The sequence below is a fragment of the Saimiri boliviensis genome, chromosome 11, assembly GCF_048565385.1.
Source record: "Saimiri boliviensis isolate mSaiBol1 chromosome 11, mSaiBol1.pri, whole genome shotgun sequence".
Taxonomy (NCBI): Eukaryota; Metazoa; Chordata; class Mammalia; order Primates; family Cebidae; genus Saimiri; species Saimiri boliviensis.
In genome coordinates this window covers 32,194,242-32,221,772 of record NC_133459.1, presented here as the reverse complement: position 1 = coordinate 32,221,772, position 27,531 = coordinate 32,194,242, and the positions used below count along the sequence as shown (strand labels likewise).

General features: G+C 43.8%; 1 protein-coding gene across 6 annotated transcripts; it reads right to left on the bottom strand.

Annotated features, from left to right (window-relative positions):
- Positions 1-961: 961 nt before the first annotated feature.
- ZSCAN20 (zinc finger and SCAN domain containing 20) lies at positions 962-27,088 on the bottom strand. Of its 6 annotated transcripts, none has more exons than XM_010348108.3 (8): positions 27,011-27,088; positions 20,537-21,063; positions 9,908-10,094; positions 9,362-9,438; positions 8,952-9,036; positions 6,857-7,534; positions 5,260-5,688; positions 962-4,603 (listed from the first exon to the last, which is right to left on the bottom strand). In XM_010348108.3, the coding sequence occupies exons 2-8, from the start codon at positions 20,951-20,953 to the stop codon at positions 3,351-3,353; spliced, it is 3,126 nt and encodes a 1,041-aa protein (XP_010346410.3). In that variant the 5' UTR covers positions 20,954-21,063; positions 27,011-27,088; the 3' UTR covers positions 962-3,350. The 6 variants fall into 6 exon arrangements, with proteins under 6 accessions (XP_010346410.3, XP_074236582.1, XP_003937592.3 ...); XM_074380481.1 differs by having other exon boundaries at positions 5,260-5,685; XM_003937543.3 differs by having other exon boundaries at positions 27,015-27,053.
- Between the last annotated feature and the right edge of the window lie 443 nt (positions 27,089-27,531).

Genomic DNA, 27,531 nt, shown 5'->3' with positions numbered 1-27,531 from the left:
CATGGGGTGGGGGAAGCAACAATAAATTAAGGAAGGAACGTGCCTCTGCTCCCCAAAAACATGCATTTATTTGGAGGTAAGTGCAAGCTTGCCAAAAATCAGAGTGAGGGCAAAACTGATGCTAAAGACATGCTAGCAGTAATACTGATGCTGGGAATGTGAAGACATAGCCAAGACCTGTGGGGGAAAGACTCTGGTTTCTACCATCCCAGGCCTCCAGGACCATGTCAAATCCCTCCTCTCTTGCAAAGCCCTCCCTGAGCTCCCGCCACATGGAGCACTAACCCCTTGTAGCAGATTGGGGCAGGGGCTTGAGACTCGTGTTTGCTATTAACAGGTGGGGGAGCTGAGGGATGCCCAGATGGAGGATGGGATCAAAACTGAGGTAAGGGAAGCTTTGGGAGGCTGAGGTGGGAGGATTGCTTGAGGTCAGGAGTTCAAGATCAGCCTGGACAACACAGCAAGACCTCCATCTCTCCAAAAAAAAAAAAAATGAGGTAAGGGAATATTTCGAATAATTAGACTTTAGCTATTGACTCCATTCAGAAAGAGACCTCTCAGGCAGCTGGGTAACCCCAGCCCAACTGGAAATGCTCTTAGAGGGGAGAAAGTGTTGGCAGAACTGAGTCCAGGATGCATCTGAATGGGTAGGTCTCCCCAGGCACATGCAGGGGAGGCCTGGGTGGGAACCACTGAGTGTGTACATCAATGCATGTGCTGAATGGGCAGGCCAAGGGGCCCAACATGGCTGATGGTAGACATGGGGACTTTGAGAGGCCCAGGAGTCACCGAAGCACAGCTGGTTGGCAGGCAGCTGGGCTCCCAAGAGAGACCAGAGTAGGAGACAGATCTGGAAGTCATTAGCATCTACATGCGGGGGGGGGGGGGTGGGGGGGGCGGGGAGAGAGAGAGAGAGAGAGAGAGAGAGAGAAAGGAAGGGAGGGAGGGAGGGAGGGGGGAAGGGAGGGAAAAAAGAAAGGGAAAGGGCAGGGCAGGACAGGAATGGAAAGGAAAGAGGAAAGGAAAGGGAAGAGGAAAGGAAAGGAAAGGCAGAAAGAAAAACAGAGTGAATGAAGAAGCAAGCCTAGGACAGAACTCTGGAGTACAAAGATTCAGGACAGCCTGAATGAGGCAAGTTCACCTGCAACATCCACACCCACTCCAGACATCACTGCCTTCATTACTTCAAAATTGCACCCCTGTCCCCATAAGGTGTTAGTCTCCTTCAGAAAGTGACTCAATGCTTTTTTGCAGCCCAAAAACAGAGAGCTGCCCCAATGGGGGCCCCAGAACAAGATGACCCAGAGTTCCTGACTACACTATTGGGGTGGAGGGTGATGAAATCAAGGGAGGCAGCCATCTGCAGAGATGATCCTGCCTTTAGCAGCTCACACGATGTAACACTCTCCCAGGGCAGCATTTGCTAGTTTGGTTTTCCATAACCAGGGTCTGACCTGTGGCCAGGCAGGCTGAGAAACCATCCACCCATTCTGCAGTGACTCTACTTCCCAAGAGCAGACTCGTGCTAGCAAAGCTCAGGGTGTACAAAACCAGGTATCAGGTTTATCTGAACAACACAGATCTACTGGAGGGTGCCTGGATGCCTGGCAAGCTCACGAGCTCACGGGTCAGGCCTGGAACACTGAAGCCCCCTGAAAGAGTACTTCCTCCAAAGGAAGTCGGGTAGACAGGGAGGAAGGGACCACCTGGGCCATTTTCTCTCCTGGCCCACATTGGCCTTGCTTTCATGACTGAATCTATATTAAGATTCGCGAGACAAGAATGGCAGAGAATAAACATCTAAACTGTTCACTAAAGACATGAGACACTAATGTACTACCAAGCCCAGGGGAAAGGGTGACACCCAAGTGGAGAGAGGACCACCACCTCACTTCCACCCAGAGCTCAGCTTGGCTTCCACAGTGAGGGCTCCAGAACACTCAGGAGCCTGTCTATGTGGCAGGTGAGTCTTAAGGGCCAATATACAGAAAGCCCCGGGCAGGCCTGGGACAGGATGACTCAGGGTAAAATTGTGCCAAGAACCTGGAACGTAGAACAGTGGTCAAGACCCTCTCACTAGAGGACCATACACACTAGCCCTCCCACCTCAGTCTTGGCATGGGGACCAAGAACAAAGCTTCTGCTTGCCAAAAGGAAAGTCTAGACAGGCAAAAATGTAGGGACCCCAGGCTTCTGTTAGGATTAACCTATGATCAGCCAAGTGTAGCAAGAAGCAGGACTGACCCCTGAGAAAAAGAGAACTCTTAGATGCCATTTCCTTAGCCAAAGCAGAATCTTACTGGAAGAAAAATTACTTAGGCCACATTATTTTTCCCAATCTCAACTCACCTGCATCTCTCACCTACATTATTGAGAAGGTGGAAACTCACATCAAATATTTTGATAATAGCTCATCCTTGCTCAAAGCACTCCACCAATTCTGAATATCCTAAATCCTTTAATCTTTAGGAATTCTCAGTTTCTGTATTTGTTTAAATTCAAAATGTGGAAATTTCATAATGGAAAATGTGATCTACAAAGTACACTGAGATTCTGGCCCCTAAGTTACCTAACATGAATGGGAATTCAGTATAGTAATAAGAGCATGACAGACTCAAGACATATCTGTTGAATCCTGCCTCTCCCACTTACAGATGTGTGACCAGTGCAAGTTACTGAATCTCCCAAGAGTCTAGGAAATGGAGAGAAAGTTAGTACTTATCTCCTGGGACTGTTGTGAGTATTAAATGAGATGATGTATACAAAGTTCTTAGCACAGAGCTTGCCAAAGAGCAACAGCTCAATAAACACCAGCTATTGCTGCTATTGACTTTCTAATGTCTCTGTTCTTCCTACTCTGTGCTGAGCTCACAGTGGGCTGCTCTAGGCCAACTCCTCTCTCACCACAGAGTCTCAACATTCTCCCATGAGGATATGCCCCAACTGAGAACATATGAGAACCACTGCTGATGGGGTGGATTACACATAGATGGTGTAAAGGCACAGTGAGAGTTTGGAATCACTGCTCAGGGCCACTGATTTAACTCTAATCTCCTAAGCTGCCAGTTTGGCTCAAATACTGACATAGCTCTTCCACGACAGCAAATACAAGGACAGTCTGAGGATATTGCGTGGGTCTTTACAGAAGAAAAACAAATTACACTTAAGAAAAGTGCCTTCAAATCTGGATCCTTAGTATTTGTAATTCACTTCCAAATTACTGGTTTATACCAAGATAACTTTCCTGGGTAAACACCAAGCTTAAAAATTGGAAAATTTCTCTCTAGCATACATCTTGTGATATAAGATATACACATCGAGTCCCCTTTTGTTGCTGGGGAGAGTGTCCCCTACGATGCCTTCCCTCCTGCATGGGTTCTCCGGTGAGCACTGAAGTGGGAACTGTTGTTGAAGTCTTTGCCACACTCTGTGCACTTGTAGGGTTTCTCCCCTGTGTGGATTCTCTGGTGAATAATAAGACTGGAGCTCTGATTAAAGCATTTCCCACACTCTCTGCACTTATACGGTTTCTCTCCTGTATGAATCCTCTGGTGAGTAATGAGGTTAGAACGGTCACGGAAGAATTTTCCACACTCAAGGCATTTGTAGGGCTTCTCTCCTGTGTGCACTCTCTGGTGTGTGATGAGCTTGGAGCGCTCACTGAAGCACTTCCCACAGTCCACACATTTATATGGCTTCTCCCCAGTGTGGGTGCGCTGGTGGTTGGCCAGGGTGGAGCTCTTACTGAAGCTTTTCCCACATTCAGCACATTCATATGGTTTCTCTCCTGTATGGATTCTTTGGTGGCTAATGAGGGCAGAGCTCTTAGAGAAGCTTCTTCCACATTCAGAACACTGATAAAGTTTCTCCCCTGAGTTTATGCTGTGTGGTCCAGGAGACTTCAAGTCCTTACTGATAGTTTGAGGTTGTTCAGGAGCTGTCTCCTCTGTAGAATTCCTCCAGTGAGCACTAAAAGATGGGCTTTGGGCAAAGTTTCCCCCAGGCTCACTACATTGGTCAGGATTTCCTCCCAAGTGGATTCTCTGATGTTTCAGAAGGTTTGAGCTCTGACTGAAGCTTTTCCAACATTCTCCACATTTATAGGGCTTTTCCCCTGTGTGGATTCTCTGATGAGTGATGAGATTGGAATGGTCACTAAAGCTTTTCCCACATTCAAGGCATTTGTAGGGCTTCTCACCAGTGTGGATTCTCTGATGGGTATTGAGGTTAGAGCGGTCACTAAAGTTTTTTCCACATTCAAGGCATTTGTAGGGCTTCTCACCTGTGTGGATTCGCTGGTGGGCCATGAAGTGGGAGCTCCGACTGAAGCTCTTCATGCATGTGTCACACTTGTAGGGTTTCTCCACAAGGTACAGGCCTTGATGGTCAATAAGTTTTTCTAAGTCCTCTTCAGAAGAACTTTCTTGCCACTGTTCCTGTGAGGGATTTCCCCACTGCCCTTCATCTTCATTTTCATTTTCACTGTCTTCTCCCCAGTCAAGAGGTTGACAAACAGCTTCTGTAGGACATTTTGATAAGGCTCCAGGCAAATTCTCAAAGATGTCCTGCTCAGAAATCTGGTCTTCATGCCTCATTTCAAAACCTGAAAGAATGGACAGAGATGCAGTTTTTCTTCACTCATTAGTTAGCATATGTGTGTGTGTATCTGTATCATACATCTGTCAATTTGGCTAATATGAATTTGATTCTTGTGGGTTCTCCGGTGAGCACTGAAGTGGGAACTGTTGTTGAAGTCTTTGCCACACTCTGTGCAAAACACTTATATCTCACACCTCATAAATGTGAGTAACATGAAATTGATCAAGTTTTTGTATATATAAGTGTTTCTGACCTGCAAACCTGAGTAATAAGACTCTGGGTTATGGTGACCCCACCAAGTGAGCCATGGGGCTCACCCCAGCAGCCACAGCCAAACTGTTTCCCCAGCAAACTCCTCTATCTTACTATTCAATCATGAACACCTCCTTCTTCTAGCACATTCCATATATCCTGTGTTGAATCCTAGATTGAATGAAGTCTCTAACTGCCCAGATATACCCTAGTAAAAGATAGAATGACTGACTGATTCGGAGGACCACACAAAGCTACAGACTAAATAATCTGAGAAGAGCAGAAATACTTTTTCCTATTCAATCCCATTCTCTCTTTTAGTTAAGAGACAAAAGATAATGAGCCTGGCTTCCTCACTCTCTCCACATGCTTATGGATTTTCTGAACACCCAGTTACTCCAGGCTTACCCATGTCTGGGACTTTAGGAGACAAGGTTGGAGGTTTGACAGCATCTTCACAGGCCACCTCACCCCAGGCCTCCTGGGCATCAATATCAATACTGCTCTGCCCACACCTAGGGAGACTTGCAGCTTCCTGGACAGTCCCCCTGGCCCTGACTGCAGTCCGAGCCCTCATCAGTGAGTCCAGTTCCTCATAGAAAGGGCATGTCCCTGGTGGGTGGCTGCTCTTGGCTTTCCGGTAGCTTCGAAGGAGGTTTTTGAATCTGTAGCGACACTGCTCCAGAGTCCGCAGGAAGCCCAGAGCACACAGCCGCTCTGCGATGGCCCGGTACACCTGGCTGTTCTGGTGACAGGTGCGAAGTTTTTCCGAGAATGGGGACTCACTGAGAATTGCCAGGAAGGCCTTGGTTTCCTCGTAGCCCCAGTGCACACCTGCTATCAGGAGTGAAGAGTTCAGAACTGTGAGACTTAATAATGAGATGTGCCTAGGTCATCAGAGACTAGAGTCACCTGCCCTTCAAACTACCTAAACACAAGCATATCAGAAACTATCCAGGTACCTGGGGAATATCCCTTTTCTTCTCAGGGGCATGCTAGGACAGTCAGCCAGAGCTTCCTACCCTCACCCTCTTCTAAGAGATTCTATTAACACTTCAAGTCTTGGCTAAAGGTGAGCACTTAGGTAGCCATATTATATCAATTATATCAGGTGATCCCACGTCCCTGGCTTTAGCTGATTAGTTCAGGTAAAGGCCTATAATTGGGATGCCTGTGATTTTCCCCGTATTTGTTCAATACTGTCCTCTATTTATTTTATAAATTCTCCTTTTAACAAAACATGAAAGCTGAGAATTCCTAAAGATTGGAGACATACATGAATTTCAAATAGTCCTGTAAAAGAGGCCAACTGAGGACACACTTTCCCCCTTTGCAGAGGAATGAAAAGAAGGTGGTCTAGTCTCAGCTTCTCTGCAGGAAAATGATATAGCCCAGAAAGGCAACATGGTGGAGGGAAAACCATGTAAAACCAGCAAGCAGGAGCCATACGCTCTGATCTGGGCTCGGCTCCTACCTGTGTGTCTATAAGATGCCTCATCTCTTGGACTTCCATGTTTGCACCTTTACAGCAACTGGGTGTTTCCTAGCATTGATTATTCAAGTCTACACTGTCGTGATTTCTGCCTTTATCTGTTCAATACTTCACTCACCATCACTCTTTACCTAAATTTGCTATCTGTGAAATCACAGGCTGATGCACTCATACAAATTAAGAGAAATACATACATACAAGAATTTAAAGTTCATTCACGTAACGTCAGTGATCATCCCACACTATCAGTGACACATTTTTGGAAATACTGGATTCACTCTTTGAGGCCCCTTAAGGCTTTAAAAATGTTTGCTTCTATAACTAAGAAGACTTTTGCAAAGAGACTTGGTCACGGGAAAAGAGAGTTGAAGTTTGAGGATGACCTAAGGAACACAGCTCCTCACTCTAGTGACATCAATCCAGACTTGCACCCTGTACCCTGACCTCAGGGAGCAGCAGTCTAGTTGGTCCAAGGGTTGGAATCTGAATCTGATTAAACCCCCATGTTCTTACCAATACGACTCTGGAACAGAGCTGGGATCCCTGCAATCCTGGGCCCCTGGGTGGACTCATCAGTGACCAGGCCAGCACCATTACAATCTTCTGCCATTTCTTCAGGCTCCCAGCCCCCTTCCTCCTGCTCATCCATCTCTGTGTCACTATCTCCAAGCCTGGGAAGTGCTACAGCCTCTCCTGGGCCATCAGTGGCTCTGATGGCTGTCCGAGCCCTGACCAGGGCCTCCAGCTCCTCATAGAAGGGGCAGGTACCTGGTGGGTGGCTGCTCTTGGCTTTCCGGTAATTCCGCAGGAGGTTTTTGACCCTATAGCGACACTGCTCCAGTGTCCGCAGGAAGCCCCTTGCCCTTAGCCGCTCTGCAATGGCCCGATACACCTGGCGGTTCTGGTGACAAGTCCGGAGCTTTTCAGAGAAAGGAGACTCACTCAAAATTGCCAGGAAAGTCTTAGTCTCCTCATAGCCCCAGTGAACACCTGACACCTTCATGTCTTCCACATCCCACTGGTATTGTTCCTCCCAGGCGCTTGAATCCTTCCAGGTCAACGCCTGAGCTGGCTCATTATCCAGGCTATAATCTGCAGTGCTCCTTTTCCCAGAATTTATTAGACTTAGACCACAAAACTCTGGTTCTTGCTCTTTCTGAGAGGTGATACTTGGTTTTGAAACTGGAACTCCTACAGAAGGAAGAAGAGAAATGACAGTAGAAATGGTCTGTTGAGCAGCATGTTTGTCCAAAATTCCCTGAAACTTATATCTTTTCCTTGCAAGAGGCTGATGAGAAATTCCCATGATGATCCCCTAAAACGTCTGCAGGAATAAGAAGGAAGAGGTAACAGAACCATATACAAGAAATGTTAAGAGACCTGTTTGCTTTGTTCGTTTGTTTTTTGTTGTTGTTACGAAACATGAAACATCATATAAGAGTGACTCATTGGTCCACAGATGGGCACATGACCTAAATTGGCCCAGTTAACTGAACTCCATGGCTGGAGGAAAGGGATGTGCATGCGCGCGTGCGTGCATGTGTGTGTGTGTGTGTGTTTGTGTGTGCAGTGATTGAGTCTCTGTCCTGCTAGGCATCCATTGCCACCACTGGAATCTATCTTTTGACCATGAAACAAAACAGCTTTAATATGAAGCTAACACTGAGATGGCAAACAGAAAGAAAGAACACAGACCCATTAGGACATTGCTCAGCTAATCTGTACTGTGGTAAAAGCATGTCCTCCTCTGGACTTCTAATAATGTAAGAAAATTCATTTCCTTACTTTTAAAACAGCTATGTTTAAAGGACTGCTATCCCAATAGCTCCCAGCTCTAACAAAATAGGAAGCCTTTAATTAAAATAAATATTTGAAGAAAACTAGACGAAAACAGTTTAGATAGGCCTAAGGATAGTCTAATTCGGTACTTCCCAAAGTCTGTTCCTTTGAACACTATTTTCCCCAGATATCATGTGTAAAAAGGGGTTCCAGTGTCAAGCCAGTAGCCAGCAAGCTTCTGGTATCTAAACTTACCATAAGTCAGGCCTATCAGAGCTTCTTCTATTTCAGCTATTCACGTGTCTAACTCCCCACACAGTGATCCCAGGCTCCACAGGGAAACGCTCCCTATTATTTGGCTTCCCACATAGGACTGCCCATAGAGAAAGGAGTCTGTGCGGTCAAATGGGCTTCAGGTATTTGGGGCCCTGTGATATTTATTCCTACTGGGTTTAATTCACTGGTCTCATGGGCTTAGTTCACTTAAGTCTGCCTGAGAGAGAGAGATCTTATTTACAGTGTTGAAAAAAATCAGATTTCTGAGACGGCAGGCCTGGCCTGGCCTCTGGACAGTGGTGAATGGACTGAGGTAAGGAAGTTCATGTGCCCAGAGAGGGTGGGCTCATGGAAGTCATCCTGCCACTCCGTCTCCCAGGCAGACTCTGTCCCCGCCATGCCAGTGCTGGCTACAAAGGGCAAGTCTTCTTCCCATGTCTGAAATTCCAGAGACTGCAGAGCCATGATTCTGAAAGGAGCAGCAAAACCCTCTTTGGGAACTGAGCATATCAGAAACATGACAAAATCACCTTCACAGGGCATGTCTCCTTACCCAGGTACACGCTGTTCCCACAGTCGTCTCCTGGGGGTTCTTTACAGAGCTCCTTCTCAGCATGTTTGCCAGGGCCCAGGGCTTCCTGCGAGATGCACAAGACAAGGACCCAAACATCACTGACTTTGGACAACAGCCTAGGAACCCTAGCAGGCCCCAGGAAAGATGATGGGAACAGACGGATACCATGTGTGAAGCTAGCATCATAAGGAGCAGGATGGCCATTTGGTACATACATGTGTCTGAGGATGTTTGGGGCCCAGGAGACTGGGGGGTGAGGGCCAAAGGCTAACACCCTGCACCTCATGCCCTTTTGCTGAGGGGAGGTCATGGAGAGAGAGGAGGAATACTGCAGGGGCAAGAGCACAGGAGCAGCAATGACAGGAAAGGAAGAACAAGTAGAAGCTTACCTGGGACTCAGCTGTCACCTCCCAATCTCCAACGCTCCCCATCTTTGGGAGAGTAGGGACTCGGGGAGTGAGGACAGCTGAGGAAAAGAAAATGTCTCTGAAACCCAAGCTCTGGTTCCCAAAAAATTGCCTCCCTCTAAGATCAGTTTTCCGAAGGTCACACTTAGATCAAGCTGGGGCTACCCCTGTGGCCAGTGCAGACTACCCCTTTACTTCCCTTCTAGAGTGTGTAGCTCCTAAGCTGCTGTGAGTAGTGGGCCATGTGGGAGATGCCAGCCCTGACCTCCTGTGATTGCTGCCCACCCCTGTCCGAGCCTGCACCTGCTGCAGAGCTCTAACTACAGCAGGGCATGCTGGCACCACCAACAGCTGCAGCCTCTTTATGATGCTTGCTTACTTGTCAGTAAGTGTGCCCACCACACTGCAGCCTATCCCTTGCCTTGAATTCTGCACACCCTTCCTCCCCATCTACCCCACCTTACCTCCCCCATCCCTCTCCTCTGCAGAAGGTCTCATTCCCTAATGCTTTCAGATTCTCTTACTCACCACTCTCTTTTAAAGGCTGTGGTGCCATCTTGGCATTTAGATGATTGGGAAAGTCAGGGCATGTATTCGCCACCCACTTCTTCTGGGACTGTCCCTCAGGCCAAGAATCCACTGGCTCCAGCTGGAAGCTCTGAGATTCTTCTCCGATCTTTAAGGGCCCTGTCTCTTCTGTATACAATTCCAGTTCCTACACACAAAGAGCCCAAATTCCCAATCATCAGTTCAATAAGACCCACTTTGGTATGTTGAGTACAACTGTGGTCCAGAGGCTAACTGTGGTCCAGATCATCTGTGGTCCAGAGGATCTTTTAAGATCCTAAATGGTTTGAAGTAGGATGAGAAAGCCATCAGAGTGAATTCAGTAGGCAGACCAGCATTGATACCACCAAATGAGTACTATCTGTTGAACACAGGGTAGCTATCCAAGTGTTTCAATGAGAGTGCCACTGTTCAAAACATTTTTGATTCATAAAGAGATAAATTATGTAAGATTTGGGTAACATGAAAAAATAATTCATAAGAATCAAAAATAGTTTGCTTACTTTTTATGTTAGCAAAAGAAAAAATAGAAGTTACCAAGTTGTATATTCAAAGGCAAAGGGAGGCATAAACACAGGAAAAAGGATACAATTAAAACACCAAATGCAATTGCTCTAAAGATCTCTGCTGAAAGACAAAGATATTTTTAAAATAAAAAATTTTTTAAAAGGGCAAAGAATTACAGATGGAGGCTGAGTGTAGTGGCTCATGCCTGTAATTCTAACATTTCGGGAGGCTGAGGCAGGGGAATCACTTGATGCCAAGGGTTCAAGACCAGCCTGGACAACATAGCAAGAACCTCATCTCTATAATAAATAAATAAATAAAATTAGCCAGGCGTGGTGGCACATGCCTATACTCCCAACTACTCCAGAAGCTGAGGCAGGAGGATCACTTGAGCCCAGAAGTTCAAAGTAACAGTGAGCTATGATTATGCCACTGTACTCCAGCCTAGACAACAAAGCGAGACCCTGTCTCAGAAACAGAAATCAGATGGAATTTTAAAATGATATAAAAGTATGTGTTGCTAATTTTAATGTAGAAGGACACATGAAAGACAAGGCACTCTAACTCAAAAGGAAAAAGGAAGGGGCAATTTTCATTTCAATGTTGGATTTCAGGCAAAAAAAAAAAAAGGTACTCAGAGATATAGAGAATATATTTAAAATAAAAGGAAATAATCAACTAAAATAACATTACTCAATAAACTTTATCAATCGTACTGCTAATTTCTTATCTCTATTTCTCAGCTGGTTCCAAGTTCAGTGGTAGCACAGTCAAGGTGTTAGTTGTTTCCTGGCTGTAAAACTTTGACAATATAACAATTTCAATACTTTGTAGAAACATCTAACTTTTTAAAACGTATTTCAGTGTTTTTCAATAGATAATAGACTCACATGGTTTAAAAACAGAAAATACATATGAGGTATATTCAGTGAAAATGCCCCGCCCCCATCCATCTCCATCCCATCGACCCCATTCTTTCCCCCTTTCCTCATCACAGGTAACCATATTCTTCTGCATTCCTTTAGAGTTTCCTTCTACATACAAGCAAATGTAAATGTAAATTCTTAGTTTCCCTCTTTTTCATACAAAAAATACTGCTCTGAGCCTTATTGTTTTGAACCAAAATAATAACAATTATCTTCATCAACTCACTGAGTTTGCCAAACTTAGGTCCCTTTTTGGCTGGCCTGAAAACTCAAATCCACTCACAGAGAAGGATTTTTACCATTGAGAAGATATATAGGAATGGGCCATGAGCATCAACGGCCATTCCAAATAAGAAGATCCACCAGTGTTCTATATGACTTCACATGGAGAAAACATCTGCTTATCAATCTCCTTATGTGTTTGTGTAAAAAAAAAAAAATCACTTCGTTATCATTATAATCTACAGAGGAACTGTGTGACTAAATTCAACAATGATCTTTACTTTCAACCTGTTTCTCCAACTATCTACCATCCCTAAGCAAAGATTCTGATTCCATGGATTATAAGTTTGGACACAGAAAGAAATAGATTTAAGTGACAACCAGGAGGCAAAAACATCAGTAGGTCAGACTTCCAGTTTCCAAGAAGTCTGTAGAGTCTAGTTTCCACTCTAGACTCTATAGTAACAAGTAAAAAGCTGAACAAACGGAAAAATCAACAACTCTTTTTAGATCTGTCAGAGAAGTGAGGTCACAGGGCAAACCACTGCCCTCAAAACTGGAGAGACAAACAGGTAGATTCAGAGAACCACAAACTAGTGGAGCAGAAGCCTCTGTGGGAACCAGTGCCAGGGAAGAAAAACATAAACTATAATTGACGAATTGCTAGCAGTTCACTGTGGACAACTCCAAAAGCTAAAAACTCCAAGGCACTCAATCATTGAGCAGGGGCACATTTTTGTAAGTTTTACCTCCAAGAGCTCAACCAGATCCTTACAGTGAATATCAGAGAAAAATCTTATCATGCTTATGGCTGACAGCAGAAAAAAGAAACCATTTTGAACTATACCACGGCTCTCTGCTCTTTTTAATAAGGCCTGTCCTCAGCAGAAACTATTTTACCAAAGCCTAACCTAGCTGTCAGAAGAGAAATATGTAATTCCAGCTCCCTCTACTCTTCCATATGGAAGATGAGAAATACCCAATGCAGCCCCTCTAGGCATCCTGTCCCACCTAAGATGAGAAAAAATTGAGAACCACTGGCAAAGGTCAAGTCCAGGGACATAGGTACACCAGTGAAAGACCTAGAAAAAAGAAGAGCAAATTAAATCCAAAGTAAGCAGAAGTAAAGAAATAAAAATTAGAGCAGAAATAAATAAAATTTAAAATGGGAAATCAATAGAGACAACAAAACCAAAAGCTAGTTCTTTGAAAATAATAATAACATCAATAAGCCTCTAGTCTCAGGCTGGGCGTGGTGGCTCACACCTGTAATCCCAGCACTTTGGGAGGCTGAGGCGGGCAGATCACAAGGTCAAGAGATTGAGACCATCCTGGCTAACATGGTGAAACCCCGTCTCAAAAATAATATAATAATAAGCCTCTAGTCAGACTAAGAAAAAAGACAGTTCAAGTACGGCGTATCATGCCTGTAATCCCAACACTCTGGGAAGCCAAGGCAGTGGATCACTTGAACCCAGGACTAGCTTGGGCAACATGGTGAAATCCCATCTTTACAAAAAAAAATTCAAAAATTAGCCAAGCATGGTGGTGTGGGCCTGTAGTCCCAGCTACTTGGGAGGCTGAGGCAGGAGGATTGCTTAAACCCAGGAGGCAGAGGCTGCCGTGAGCCAAGGTCCCACCACTGCACTCCAACCTGAGCAACAGAGCAAGAACCTGTTTAAAAAATAAAAGAGAAAAGAAGACAGAAGACAAATTATTAATATCAGAAATGAAAACAGAGACATCACTACAGATCTCATGGACACTGAAAGTATAATAAAGGTATATTATGAACTACATAAAGGTTAATAAAGGAGTATCTATGGCCACACACTTGATAACCTGGATGAAAAAGACCAGTTCCTTTACCCACCCCATCTGCCAAAACTCATACAAAAATAAACAATCTGAATAGGCTTATATCTATTAAGGAAATTGACTGAATAATCAATAATCTTCAACACAGAAAGCACCAAGCTCAGATGGGTCCACTGGTGAATTCTATGAAACATTTAAGGAGGAAATTATACCAAGTCTCTAATGGCTCTTCCAGAAGTTAAGAGCAGAGGGAATATTTCCTTATTCATTCTATAAAGCCAGCATTTACCCTAATACCAAAACCAAAGAAATTACAAGACAAGAAAGCTACAAACCAATATTCCACATGAACAAAGATGCAAAAATCAGCTAGGTGCAGTGGCTCAAGCCTGTAATCCCAGTACTTTGGGAAGCTGAGGCAGGCAGACCACAAGGTTGGGAGTTTGAGATCAGCATGGCCAATATGATGAAACCCCATCTCTACTAAAAATACAAAAATCAGCAGGGCATGGTGGCAGGCACCTGGTAGTCCCAGATACTTGGGAAGCTGATGCAGGAGAATCGCTTAAACCTGCAAGGTGGAGGTTGCAGTGAGCCGAGATCATGCCACTGCACTCCAGCCTGGGTGACAGAGTGAGACTTCATCTCAAAAAAAAAGAAATGACACACTACAACCAAATGGGTTTATCTCAGGTATGCAAGCCTGGTCCAACATTTGAAAATCAATTAACATAACCCATCACATCAACAGGCAAAAAAAAAAAAAAGAATAATCACATGATCATATATTATATCAACAGATGCAGAAAAAGCATTTCACAAAATCCAACACTCATAATGAAAACTTGGCAAAGTAGAAATAGAGGGGAACTTTCTCAACTTGATAAAGGACATCTACAAAAAACCTACAGCTAACATCCTACTTAATGGTAAGAAACACAATGGTTTTGCACTAAGATCAGGAAAAAGGCAAGGATGTTCCCTCTCACTATTCCTTCATATTGGAAGTCCAGACTAATACAAGATAAGAAAGAAAACAAGAAACAGTCATTAGAGTGAATCAGCAACCAGAATGGGAAAAAACTTTTGCAATCTACCCATCTGACAAAGGGCTGATATCCAGAATCTACAAAGAAATAAAACAGATTTACAAGAAAAAAAAAAAAAAAAACCATTCAAAAGTGGGCAAAGGACATGAACAGACACTTTACAAAAGAAGACATACATGAGGCCAACAAACATATAAAAAAATGCTCATCATCACTGGTCATTAGAGAAATGCAAATCAAAACTACATTGAGATACCACCTCATGCCAGTTAGAATGGCAATGATTAAAAAACCCGGAAATAACAGATACTGGAGAGGATGTGGAAAAACAGGAACACTTTTTACACTGTTGGTAGGAGTGTAAATTAATTCAACCATTGTGGAAGACAGTGTGGTGATTCCTCAAGGACCTAGACATAGAAATTCCATTTGACCCAGCAATCCCATTACTGGGTATATATCCAAAGGATTATAAATCATTCTACTATAAGGACACATGCACACGAATGTTCACTGCAGCACTGTTTAAAATAGCAAAAACCTGGAACCAACCCAAATGCCCATCGATGACAGACTGGACAGGGAAAATGTGGCACATATACACCATGGAATACTATGCAGCCATCAAAAAACGATGAGTTCACATCCTTTGTAGGGACATGGATGAACCTGGAAACCATCATTCTTAGCAAACTGACACAAGAACAGAAAATCAAACACCGCATGTTCTCACTCATAGGTGGGTGTTGAACAATGAGAACACATGGACACAGGGAGGGGAGCATCACGCACTGGGGTCTGTAGAGGGGAAACAGGGGAGGGACAGTGGGGGGTGGGGAGTTGGGGAGAGATAGCATGGGGAGAAATGCCAGATATAAGTGATGGGGAGGAAGGCAGCAAATCACACTCTTATGTGTGTACCAATGCAACAATCTTGCATGTTCTTCACATGTACCCCAAAACCTAAAATGCAATAAAAAGAACGAGAAAGAAAGAAAGGAAGAAAGAAAAAAAGAAAGAAAGAAAGAAAGAAAGCAAAAGGTATGTAGATTTGGAAGAAAGAAAAAGACTGTCTTTATTCACAAATGACATGATTGTCTATGGAGAAAATCTGAAAAAGTCAACAACAACAACAACAAACTCTGGGAACTAACAAGCAGTTATAGCAAGTTTGCAGGGTATAATATGCAAATATGCAAAAGTCAATCACCTCCTCATATACCAACAATGAACAAGTAGAATTTGAAATTAAAGTCATAATAGAATTTACATTCTCATCCAGAAAAATGAAATATTTAGGCATAAATCTAAAAAATATATAGAAGATAGATTTACATGGGGAAAACTGCTAAAGAAAGACATCAAAGAAGAACTAAATGAATGGAACAATATTCCATGTTCACAGATAGAAAGGCTCACTGTTGTCAAGATGTCCACTTTTCCCAATTTGATATACAGATTCAACACCCAACCAAAATCACAGAAATTTATCTTGTGGCTATCAACAAACTGACTATAAAGTCTTTTTTGTTTGTTTGTTTTTCTTTTTTCTTTTTTTTCCCCAATAGCAATGGTATTTCATCATGTTGTCCAGGCTGTTCTTAAACTCCTGGGCTCAAGCAATCTGCCTGCTTCATACTCTCAAAACGGTGGGATTACAGGCATGAGCCACTGCACCTGGCCATGTACAGTTTATATGAAGAAGCAAAAGACCTAGAATAACCAACTCAATATTAAAGAAGAAAAAAAAAGAAGACAGTGTGGTGTTGGCAAAAGAATAAAGAGATCAAAAGAACAGAACAGAGACCCCAGAAATGGCCCCACATAAAGATAGTTGACTGAACTTTGACAAAGGAACAAAGGTAATACAGTGAAGCAAAGATAATATTTTCAACAAATGATACTAAAACTATACATCCACGTGGGGAAAAAAAGCTTATATCCTTCACAAAAATCAACTCAAAATGGATCACAGAACTTAATGTTAAATGAGAAACTATAAAATTCCTAAAATATAGGAGAAAACTGAGATAATGTTAGGTATAATGACTTTTTAGATACAAAACCAAAGGCACAATCCATGAAAGAAATAATTGATAAGCTGGTCTTCATTAAAATTAAAAACTCTGCTCTATGAAAGATACTGTCAAGAGAATGAGACAAGCCAAAGACTGGGAGAAAATATTTGCAAAAGACACATCTGATAAAGGACTGTTATACCAAATATACAAAGAACTCTTAAAACTCAACAGTAAGAAAACAAACAACCCAATTTAAAGATGGGCAAGACTTGAACAGTTACCTCCCCAAAGAAAATATACAGATGGCAAGTAAATATATGAAAAGATGTATAACATGGTAGGTTGTTAGTGAATTGCAAATTTGAACAATATAATACCACTATCTACCTATTAGAATAGCCAAAATCCAAAACACCAAATGCTGGCAAGGATGTGGAGCAACAAGAATTCCCATTCATTGCTAGTAAAAACACAAAATGGTACAGCCACTTTGGACGACAGTTTGGCAATTTCTTACAAAGGTAAACATACTCTTACCATACGATCCAGCAATCATGCCCCTTGGTATTTACCCAAATGAACTGAAAACTATATCCGCACAAAAACCTGCATATGAATATTTATAGCAGCTTCATACATAACTGCCAAAACTTCGATGGAACCAAGATGTCCTTCAGTAGGTCAGTAGATAAATAAACTGTGGTACAACCACATAATGGACTATTATTAAGCATTAAAGAGAAATGAGCTAGCAAGCCATGAAAAATATGGAGGAAATTTAACTGTATACTACTAAGTAAAAGAAGCCAATCTGAAAAGGCTATATCCTGTATGATTCCAACTAAATAATATCTTTTAAAAGGCAAAACTATGGAGACAGGAAAAAGATTGGTGGTTGCCAGGGGTTGGAGGAAAGGAGGAATAAACAGGTAGAACACAGAGGGTTTTTACAGCACTGAAACTACTCGGTATGTCACTGTAATGGTAGATACATGTTACTATGTCACTATAATGGTAGATACAGTTCATAATAAAGCTCTTAATGTTAAAGACTGTCAAAACCTACAGAATGAATAACATTAAGAGCCCTAACATAAACTGCTACTTTGAGTGATAATGACGTTCCACTGTAGGTTCATCAGTGGTAATAAACTTATTTATCTGGTGCAGGGATGTTTACAGTTAGGGAGGCTTGTTGCGGAGGGATGGGAACACTCTGTACCTTCTGCTCAGTTTTGCTGGGAGCCTAAAACTACTCTAAAAAATAAAACCTGTTTTTTAAAAATGCCTGTGCACCTGATGGAGAGGGAGCACCTGACGGAGAGGGGATTCGACAAGATGGTGATGACAGAAGAAACAAGGTAAAAATCACAAAACAGCAGAGCTGAAAGATCCTTTTTAGGAAACTATCTTAGGGGCCATTTAGTCCTGTAGACACCAACCTTTTTCAGGTGGCGGTTCACTTTGAGGAATATGATAACTATATTTCATTCCATTATTAAGACTTGAAAATTTTTACTTGCAGAGAATACAACTAAGTTATGTATCTTACAATGTAAGATCACAGGCTACATTTGTACCTGAAAAAAAACAAGTTCCTCTGCTACTTGTCCATTTGTTTTGAAATTTGTGAGCACTCAGAAGCAGGTAGGAAAGTTAAAAAATAAAGAACAAAAAAAGGTCACAGTAAAAAGAAAAATACGTAACAGAGAAGATTGCATTACCTTATTTTTTTCTCAACTTTAGAAGCAGTTCAACTTTTGATCAGCTCACAGGGGCATAATTTGAGAGCCTTTGGTCTAGTCCAACCCTCTCATTTTACAGATGAAGAATCATAAAGACCTTGATTTAAATCAATTTTCATCTCCGGGTCTCAAATTCTTCATCTTCCAACTCTGAAGCCCTAAAACTTCCATTTGTTTCTTCACTGCCACTTAAGATAAACAGCTGGTTTCTTTAAAAGAAACAATATGGGGAGGCAGGGTGGTAATGTTAAAATAAGGCACTCTCTCTTATACTTAGTTCTGTAACATTATATATTATTCTCCTTGTATCTTCAGTCAGTTTATAAAGAAATCAAAAATGCAGGCTGGGTGTGGTGGCTCACGCCTATAATCCCAGCACTTTGGGAGGCCGAGGCAGGCAGATCACAAGGTCAGGAGTTCAAAACCAGCCTGGCCAGCAGGGTGAAACCCCATCTCTACTAAAAAAAAATACAAAAATTAGCGGGGCATCCTGGTAGGCACCTGTAATCCCAGCTACTGGGGAGGCTGAGACAGGAGAATCACTTGAACCCAGGAGGCAGAGGCTGCAGTGAGCCAAGACCATGCCATTGCACTCCAGCCTGGGCAACAGAGCAAGACCCTCCATCTCAAAAAAACAAAAAAACAAAGAGCAAAGCTGCAGATCTTAAACCTTGGCTCCCACAATCTCAAACTGTATAGAACTTTATAGTTTAAGTGTACAGAAAACCCCTGCCATTTGCTAGGGATGTGTTCCCTAAAGTATTAATTTCTCTCAGCAAAATGTAAGTATAATATCAGAAGAATTACTAACTATAACAAACGGAGAAAACCAGCTATGTTTAGATGAAGGTTCTGGATCCAGCTAAAAGATCTGTTCTATATATACTAGCTTCGAAGCAGGATTCAAAATGTGTGTCATAGCAAATTTATGCATTATATCATGGGCCTTCAGGGGTCACTAGCAAATTGTTGAAATTACGAATGTTAAATCCATACTTTCATTTCCCTTACCTCAGCTCTATCTCGTAGTTATATAAGTTAGACAAGTTACTTACTTCTCCATCTCTGTTTACTCATTTGACAAATGACAATGATAATGGCACCTACCTTACTGGATTGCTGTGTTTATTTAGATGAGGGATATATATAAAAAGCTGGCCAGGCGTGGTAGCTCATGCCTGTAATCCCAGCACTTTGGGAGGCCGAGGTGGGTAGATCACAAGGTGAGGAATTTGAGACCAACCTGACCAACATGGTGAAACCCTGTCTCTACTAAAAATACAAAAACTAGCTGGGCATGGTGGCATATGCCTGTAATCCCAGCTACTCAGGAGGCTGAGGCAGGAGAATCACTTAAACCAGGAGGCAGAAGTTGCAGTGAGCTGAGATCACGCCACTGCACTCCAGCCTGGGTGACAGAGCAAGACTCCATATCAAAAAAAAAATGCTTAGACCAGTGTCTGACACACAGTGAGTGCTCACAAAACGTCAAATAATATCTCATTTGAGCCTATGGCTCAGAGGTATTTTAATTCCCATGGTTTGCGGAGGAGTCATCTAACAATGACCTGGAAACCTAAGGATTTGGCTTTAGGCTCTGGTGTACAGTACTCGCTGATGACCTCTGTGAGCCACTTGACATTTCGTTTTGTTTCATTTGTATTGTTTGTAGAGACGGGATTTCACCATGTTGCCCAGGCTGGTCTTAAACTCCTGAGCTCAAGCAATCTGCCTGCCTCAGCCTCCCAAAGTGCTGGGATTACAGGCGTGAACCACTATGCTCGGCCAACTTTTCGGCCCTTAGTTTAATCTATAAAAATGGGACAGTAATACTATTTCTGTCTACTTATATTACTATAATAAGCACTCAGAGACATCACATATATAGAAAGATTTTGTTAGGTATAAAACACAATATAAGTAAGTCATACTGTGAATATGGTAGTGGGAGGCAGTTTGGAGTAGTGGTTAGGCATACAAGCTTTAGAGCAAGAATGCTGAGTTCAAGTCTTGACTACCATCTAGCAGCTATTGAGACCCTGAGCAATTTATCTATCTTTTCTCTGTCTCTGTTTTCTCACTGGTAAAATTAGAATGTCAGTACCTATCTCATTAAATTACTTACAGGACTAAGTGGATTAATACATGTAAAGCACTTAGAACACTGCCTGATATAAACGGTCAATAAATGTCAGTTCTCAATAACTATTAATATTTTTATTGTGAATTTGGCAATTATTAACCTAGTCACAGCTCTATTGCCTTGCCTGACCCACTCCTTGGAGAAGACTGTTTGCCTCACCGGCTGTCCTGCAGTCCTGGTCTCTCGGTGCCAATCCTCCACCAGGGCCACAGCCTCCTCACCACTCTCAGGGTGGCGTGCCTGCACCCAGATCTGGACCTCCCTGGGCAAGATGGTCAGGAACTGCTCCAGCACCAGCAGCTCCAGGATCTGCTCTTTGAGGCGGACCTCTGGCCTCAGCCAATGACAGCAGAGAGCCCAGAGCTGGCTGAAGGCTTCATGGGGCCCAGCCGCATCCCTGTACTGGAATTGCCTGAAGCGCTGGCGGGAGGCCTCGGGGCCAGGGACAGGGTCATGTTCCTTCTCCCGGGGTTTGGATTCTGCTCCCCATGAGTCCTCTTCCAGTTTCACAATCAGGAGCTCTTCAGGTTCTGGTTGGGGAGACCCCTGGGCTTGGGATTCCAGAGCCACAGCCATTGTCTAGCCCAGACGTCTCACTTCAGCTGCGCTGTGCTCATCCAATGTCTTCCTGCATCTATGGCGAGTCCTTCAAGAGGCTCCTAGAAAAGGGACTGCTCCCCAAGACTCTGAAGGCAGAAAGACAAAGGACAGAGTCTGAGCAAGAGGATGCCAAAGCTTCAATTCCCCACTGCTGCCATACCTTTCACCACCTTTGCATGGGGTGGAGGAGCTAAGAGATGCCCCTTTCCCATAGGCAGGAAGTGAGACCACAATCTGGCACCCAAGCCAGGAGCTAGCACGCTTTGGAGGAAGACAGCACTGTATTCAATCCTCTAGGTCATGCCTGAACACCTTAGCCTGGCATCCCACATCTCCATGATCTGACCCCAGTGTAGACTTCCTCCCTCCTATACGTGTCCAAAGTCCAACCTTCCCTCAAGTTGGGTTCCAAATGTCACCCCCTCCATAAGGCCTTTCTTCCCGAATCTTAAAGCATGGCTGGTATTCCTTTAAGGATGCTCTCCTTGCAAAATCCAACAACTCTATGCTATCCCCTGGTCATCCCACCCATATGGCATTATTCACCATCCCTATAAATGACTCCTAAAATTCCAGTAAGGACCTGTTTCCAGACCTCCAGACCCAAAAATCCAAACCCCTTCATGACATTTCTACTTGACTGTCCCTTAGGTACCTCAAACTCAATGAGTCAAAAACTGGATTCATTATTTTCTCCTGCAATCATGTCTGCCTTCTGAAGCTCCTCCTTCAGTGAAGGCACTGCCATCAAGTTGTCCACACCAGAAACCTGGTCATCGTCATTCTCTAAGATCCCCCAAATCCAATTCACCACGCTGTGTCCACTTGGCATCTCCATCTCCAATGCCACCACTGCAGTGCAGAGAATCATCATGTCTTCCACCTGATCAGCCTCCTAACACGTCCCTGCCTCCACTCACCTCACCCCAATCTTTGCTCTATTCTTTGCAAAACTACCAAACCAGATCAAACCTGACTACACCACTTCCCTGCTACACACACTGGAGGGTGTGTAGCAGGGAAGTGGTGTAGTCAGGTTTTGATTTCCCTCAGGATAAAGCGCAAGCCTGACCCAAGTCTCAACTCATCTCTTTACCATGTTCCACTAGTTATGGTGCTCCAGAAGCACAGCTTGCAGATCTTACGTCACGCTGCCCTTTGAACCTTTCCCTCTTTGGGAAGGTCTTCTTTGGGAATGGCCTCCTCCCTTTCTCCGTCTAGCTATGTCTCAGCTTAAATCGCATTTTTCCATGAGGACTTCTCTGCACCCTGAAACAAGATTCAGCCCTCGACCACAAGCTCCCATAGCATCTTACATTTTCTCTACCATAGCCCTAGTCATCCTTTATTGTAATTTTCTTACCCACTATATCATGAGCTTCCCAAGAGACCTAGCACAGTATCTCAGGACACATAGGAAATAATATATAATAAAGTCATGAATGATCAACTAATGATGATGGTGTGTTATTAAGCATGGATTACAATTAATCCCTTTCTGTGCATACTAGATAAAAAATAAATAAATGACCTTCCTACTCATGCCAAAAGGAATTCCTTTCTCTTTTATTTCCATGTCTGTGTGACACTTACCACTTTCTACACAGTATAAGAAGGATGTGTGTATTTATGTGTGTCCCGGGGAGATTACAGCCTCTCTGATGGCACCCACGCTGGGTTATCTGAAAAAATGAGCTCTTCCTGTCATCCCAACAAGTCTAGGTGACATAAAAAATGCCCACTCAAAGGAGATCATTAGCTGCCTCCAAGTAGGAATAACACAGCTGAATTGAGAAGGAGAGATGGTGGTATTTTTCATTTTAGGCAATCTGACTAGACTGAAGAGAAACAAGGCAAGGGTCATAAAAATTAAAATTTAGTCCTAAAGACCTCCATATACTTAGGAAGAGCCTAAAGCACAACTCATGGTTACCTGGCAACTTCCTACTTATCCTTCAACTACCAGCTCAAATGCCACCTCCTTTGATAGGAGTTTCTTGACATGCCCTTGTCATGTCCTGCCCTCCAAGAATTGCCTCCCTGATCTTATATTCCCAAAGCAACTGGTACATCCCTCTAATATAGGTATTATCCTACACTATTGCAGTAACCTGTGACTACATCTGACAGCCCCATTAGACTATATTACTGGAACCAGTATTGTATGTTACTCATTTCTGTATCCACAGTGCTCAACCCAGTATCTGATAAAGAGCAGAGCCATTAAAACGTTTTATTACCATTTATTAAAATGATAACCTGGTATATCAAAAGCCCAATGTGATACGGATGATCCATAATTTATATTAAAGAATTCACCTTTCACGAAATTTCTTTAACCATAACCTTACTGATGCATGAGTTCAAACACATTTCTCTCACCTTCTCACACAAGGAGTAATTCACCAATCATTTCTAGAGTACCTACTATACCCTGTTTGGAAGCCATAGGTCTAACAGTGGCTGGGACTGACAGTCCCTACCTTAGTGAAAATTACAGTCTAGTGAGACAGACAGTCAATAAGCAAGCAAAGACATCTGCAATCCTGCATAAAGAGGACTCCACAACAAAACAGGCAATTAGCGGTCACACCAGGCCCAAAGCTCAGGGTCTCAGATAGCAGGTATTTTCTTCTGGGAAGACTTGAAAGTCCCAAAGGTTTGTTTCAAAGAGAAATTGGAAAGCCCCAGGGACCGTATACCACCATAACCTTTTCCAGTCTAAGGAAGTTAGACTGAAATATGGATAGCAGGCTACCGCGGGGAGAGGGAGGCCAACAGTCGGTCAATAGCAGGGTGACTTCACACAGAAGTGAACAAGGGAAAATGGACAGGGGCATTCCTCAGTTCTGAGATGACCAAATATTGAGCCTCATGAGGACCAGCAATTTCTAAGAGAACCCCTTTACTGAGCGGCCACAGGGTGCCAGGCACAGTGCTGTGTTCCACATTCATAATCTCACTGAATTCTCCAGGCAGCAACTGGAATCTTGTTAGGTGTTGAGCTGCATTTCACTGACCTGTAACCTCCACTACAAAGACCAGAAAGACAGAAAGAGCATAATTCAGATAATGCAGCCAGTTCCAGTCACTATCTGTTCAAGAATAAGCATGTGGTGATGGCACCTAGGATTTTGCTAGTCCACAGGTTGATCTTGATTCCTTCGTGCTTCTCTTTCCACTGAGTGTGAGTAAAGTGTCTTTCATACTGCACAGTCCTTAACACAAGCCAATTCTCATCTCCTGCTCAAACAACAAAGCCTGGCTGTGATGATCAGCTTACTTATTGAAAGGCAGCATGTTGGTTTCTGAAATGGCTCCTTGCCAAAGGATTTTCAAGTTGACTATGATTTTTGGCTAAAGTGATTTTTACCCTTAGAATATAATTATCTGACAAGGTATGACTGCACTATATCCTGAATTACCTAAAGGGAAACTGAGCATCTATGAAGATTCACTTAAGGTTACACAACTAGCAAGTGGCAGAGTTAGGGTCTAAGCTCAGATCTCTTTTCTCCAATCCTTTTTCTTAATCATATCTTATAGCCTCTTCAATGTCTGCCAGTCATCTAAACTCCTAAGATGATAGTATGGGAGAGTGGAAAAAACATTAAGGTAGGAGTGAGCAGATCAGAATTCTAGTTCCATTCCTGCCACTAATCAGCTGTGTTACTTCGGACAAGTCATATAGCCCCTGTGGCTGCCTAGTTAGACTGCAGCTTACAGCCTGATCCTACTCAGCAGGTGCCCTAGGTTCCCCAATTAGTATGATGGGGTACAGCAAGGGGGAAGGGAAGCTAGAGTCAGTGGGTACAAGGACCTAGCAATGTAAACGAATAAATGACTGAAGTGAACTGCATGGGCACTATAGCCAACTATAGAGTACCAGGGGAACACAGGCCCAGAATATTCCCAGGCCTGCTAATTTTTCCAAAATAAGCTAGCACTCTGGATTTTTAAATGTTGGCAACCAACTCAAAATTGTTTCACACACTGAGGATTAAATAAAGCGTGATGGTGGACTTCATTCAGCATGGGCTGTCGCTTTGCCATCTTTCAACTAAGTGATCTCAAAAGTCTCTTCCAATATCCAGAAAGACCTAGAAAGAGTACAGACTCTCCCAGGTAATGAGGGATAAGTACTGACTGCCATCAAAATCAAGATCTCTTTACAAACACAGGGAAGCTGGGGGGCATCGTGGCTCCTAGGGTAGTAAGTATGAATGTGGTCATGAGGAGCCCACTCAGTGAAAAGGGAAGATTCCCTCCAGTTTCATGGGCAAGGCCAAGACTGGTCTGTGACCTCCAAAGAGAAAAAACTGGGAACTCCTCAAAGGCTGTCTGGCCCATTTGGCTGACAGTCCAAGCTGTGGCTTAAAGCAGGCTGACCTGACCTCCCACATAAGGGCTTAAACCAGGGAGAGCAAATAGGTTTCATTTAAAGCACAAACTTCAATCAGCTGTAAGTGGCTGCCTAGAGCAGTGTGCTGAGGGCTCTGAGTACTGTGTGAATATGTGCTGCGAACCATCCAATTAGCCATGACTGCCGGGGACAGAGAAAGGGGCACTAGTAGCCCACATACCATGTATTTGTCACCCCTGGCTTAAACTCCCATTGGCAATGAATCAGCTTCAGCTTCCAGCAGATAGCCCTGCCAGGCAGGGGAGGACTAAAGCTCCTGCCCTAGAAATCCACCAGAAATAGCAGTCTTCAAGGCTAGTTTAGCAAAGCTTACCCTGCATGGTCTTTATTCACACGTACATTAAGTACTTACTGCTTTGCATCAAGTGTTTACAGCTCTAGATTGGCCAATGGGGAAACAGAGGTGATGGAGACACTGTCCCTGTCCTGGAGATGCTCACAGTCTAGTGGAAGAGACACACAAGCCACAGATAAGTATGTGGTAATAACAGAAGTTATGGGAGCTGGGAGTTGGGGTGACTTAATTTGCTTAAGGGAATTGAGCAAAGTAAGAGTGGAATTGGTTTTTTAAGTTAAAGTAGTTCTCTTGGCAAAGAAGGTCACAGGCAAGGAGAGAATATTCTAAGCAGAGAGAACAGCATATATAATGATAGAAAACCAAATGGCCTACCCAGGAAATGAGAAGAAACTTTACAGCCCTGGAGTGTGAGGTGCATGAAGATTAGGCTGCAAAAAGAGTTTATGAAGGACAAGGTGTTTGGACTTAACTCTACAGGTGATGGGAGCCAATGAAGGTTTTCAAGCAGAAGGCATAATCAGATTTGCAGGTTAAACAGATCACACTAAGTGCAATGTGTGATCCGCTGCATCCTCTGACCGCCACTCACCCTCCATCCCAACATATAAGCTTGCGTGTTCATGCTGGGGAACTGAAAAGGCTTCTGCAAAAACTCTACAAGAGAGAGGCCGACTGAAATATATTAAAGAAACTGAAAGACTGGAAGATCCTTGGACGTGAAAGAATGCAAGAAGAATCAGAGGGCAGGTAGGTAAGTAGGTAGGTAAATGGGATGACGATGCCACTGACTTCCATAAGGCATAGGAAAGAAGTGCGGGTTTGGGGCAGAACACAATAGCCAGTTCCATCCACTGGGTTCCAGAGGTAACAATCATTAGAGAGGTATCAAATTAGAGATGCTTGTCCTGGACGGGAAGATAGAGATTGAAACACTATTTTTAAGGTCAGGCTTCAAGCTCAGGCCCTCTTCACTTTTTGCCAGGGCCCCAGACCTTCTATCCCTTCCTCTGTGGTCTCCAGACCTTTCTAGGGCTCTCCCACCTCCAAAACCTCCCTCTACCTCCTCACCTTCAGACCTTTCTAAGGCCCTCCACATTCCCAGGGCCCTCTGTCGCCTCCTCATCCCCGACCTCTGTATGACCCTTCCCATCTCCGGCCGCTGCATCCTCTGACCGCCACTCACCCTCCACCCCAACACATAAGCTTCTTTCTCCCCTCTCACCTTCCCCAGCCCTCTATGTCACCACCACCTCCTAAGTCTCCAGCCCAGAGCCTGCGTCTCAGCTGCCCCCGCCCCGCCACCCGGACTCACCCACCGAGACACCCACTTCACAACAGGGCGGAAGTGCTCCCGGGCTCGAGCAGGGAATGCTGGGACCCGGAGTCCGAGAGGCGCCACCCCAGGAATGGAACGTCTGAAACCACAATTCCCAGAATGAACCGCGCTAGCGCCGGTGGGCCTCCCCTCTTCGTTTGCTGCCTTTCAGACGTCGTCAGCCAATAGATGTGTCAGCTTCTCACGGACCCTGGCACTGGAACAAATCGGAAAGGGGGCTACACATGGGGGCGGGATCTATGGGGATTCAGGTCTTTTCCATACGCTCCCGAATAACAGCACCGCCCAATGAGAAGGCACTAGAGCAAAAGGGGGCCGGGTTCTATTGAGGGGGCGAATGAGAGCCTCAGACCCCGGGAGATAAAGCAAACACAGTAAGAAATAAAAAGAGAGAGTGACTAGAGGTGACCGGCCCGATAGGCAGGAAAAAATTGGACAGTTGTAGTTTCAATTTCCAGCTTACAGCTAAGCTGTGTGACTTTGGAAGAATTCTGAAC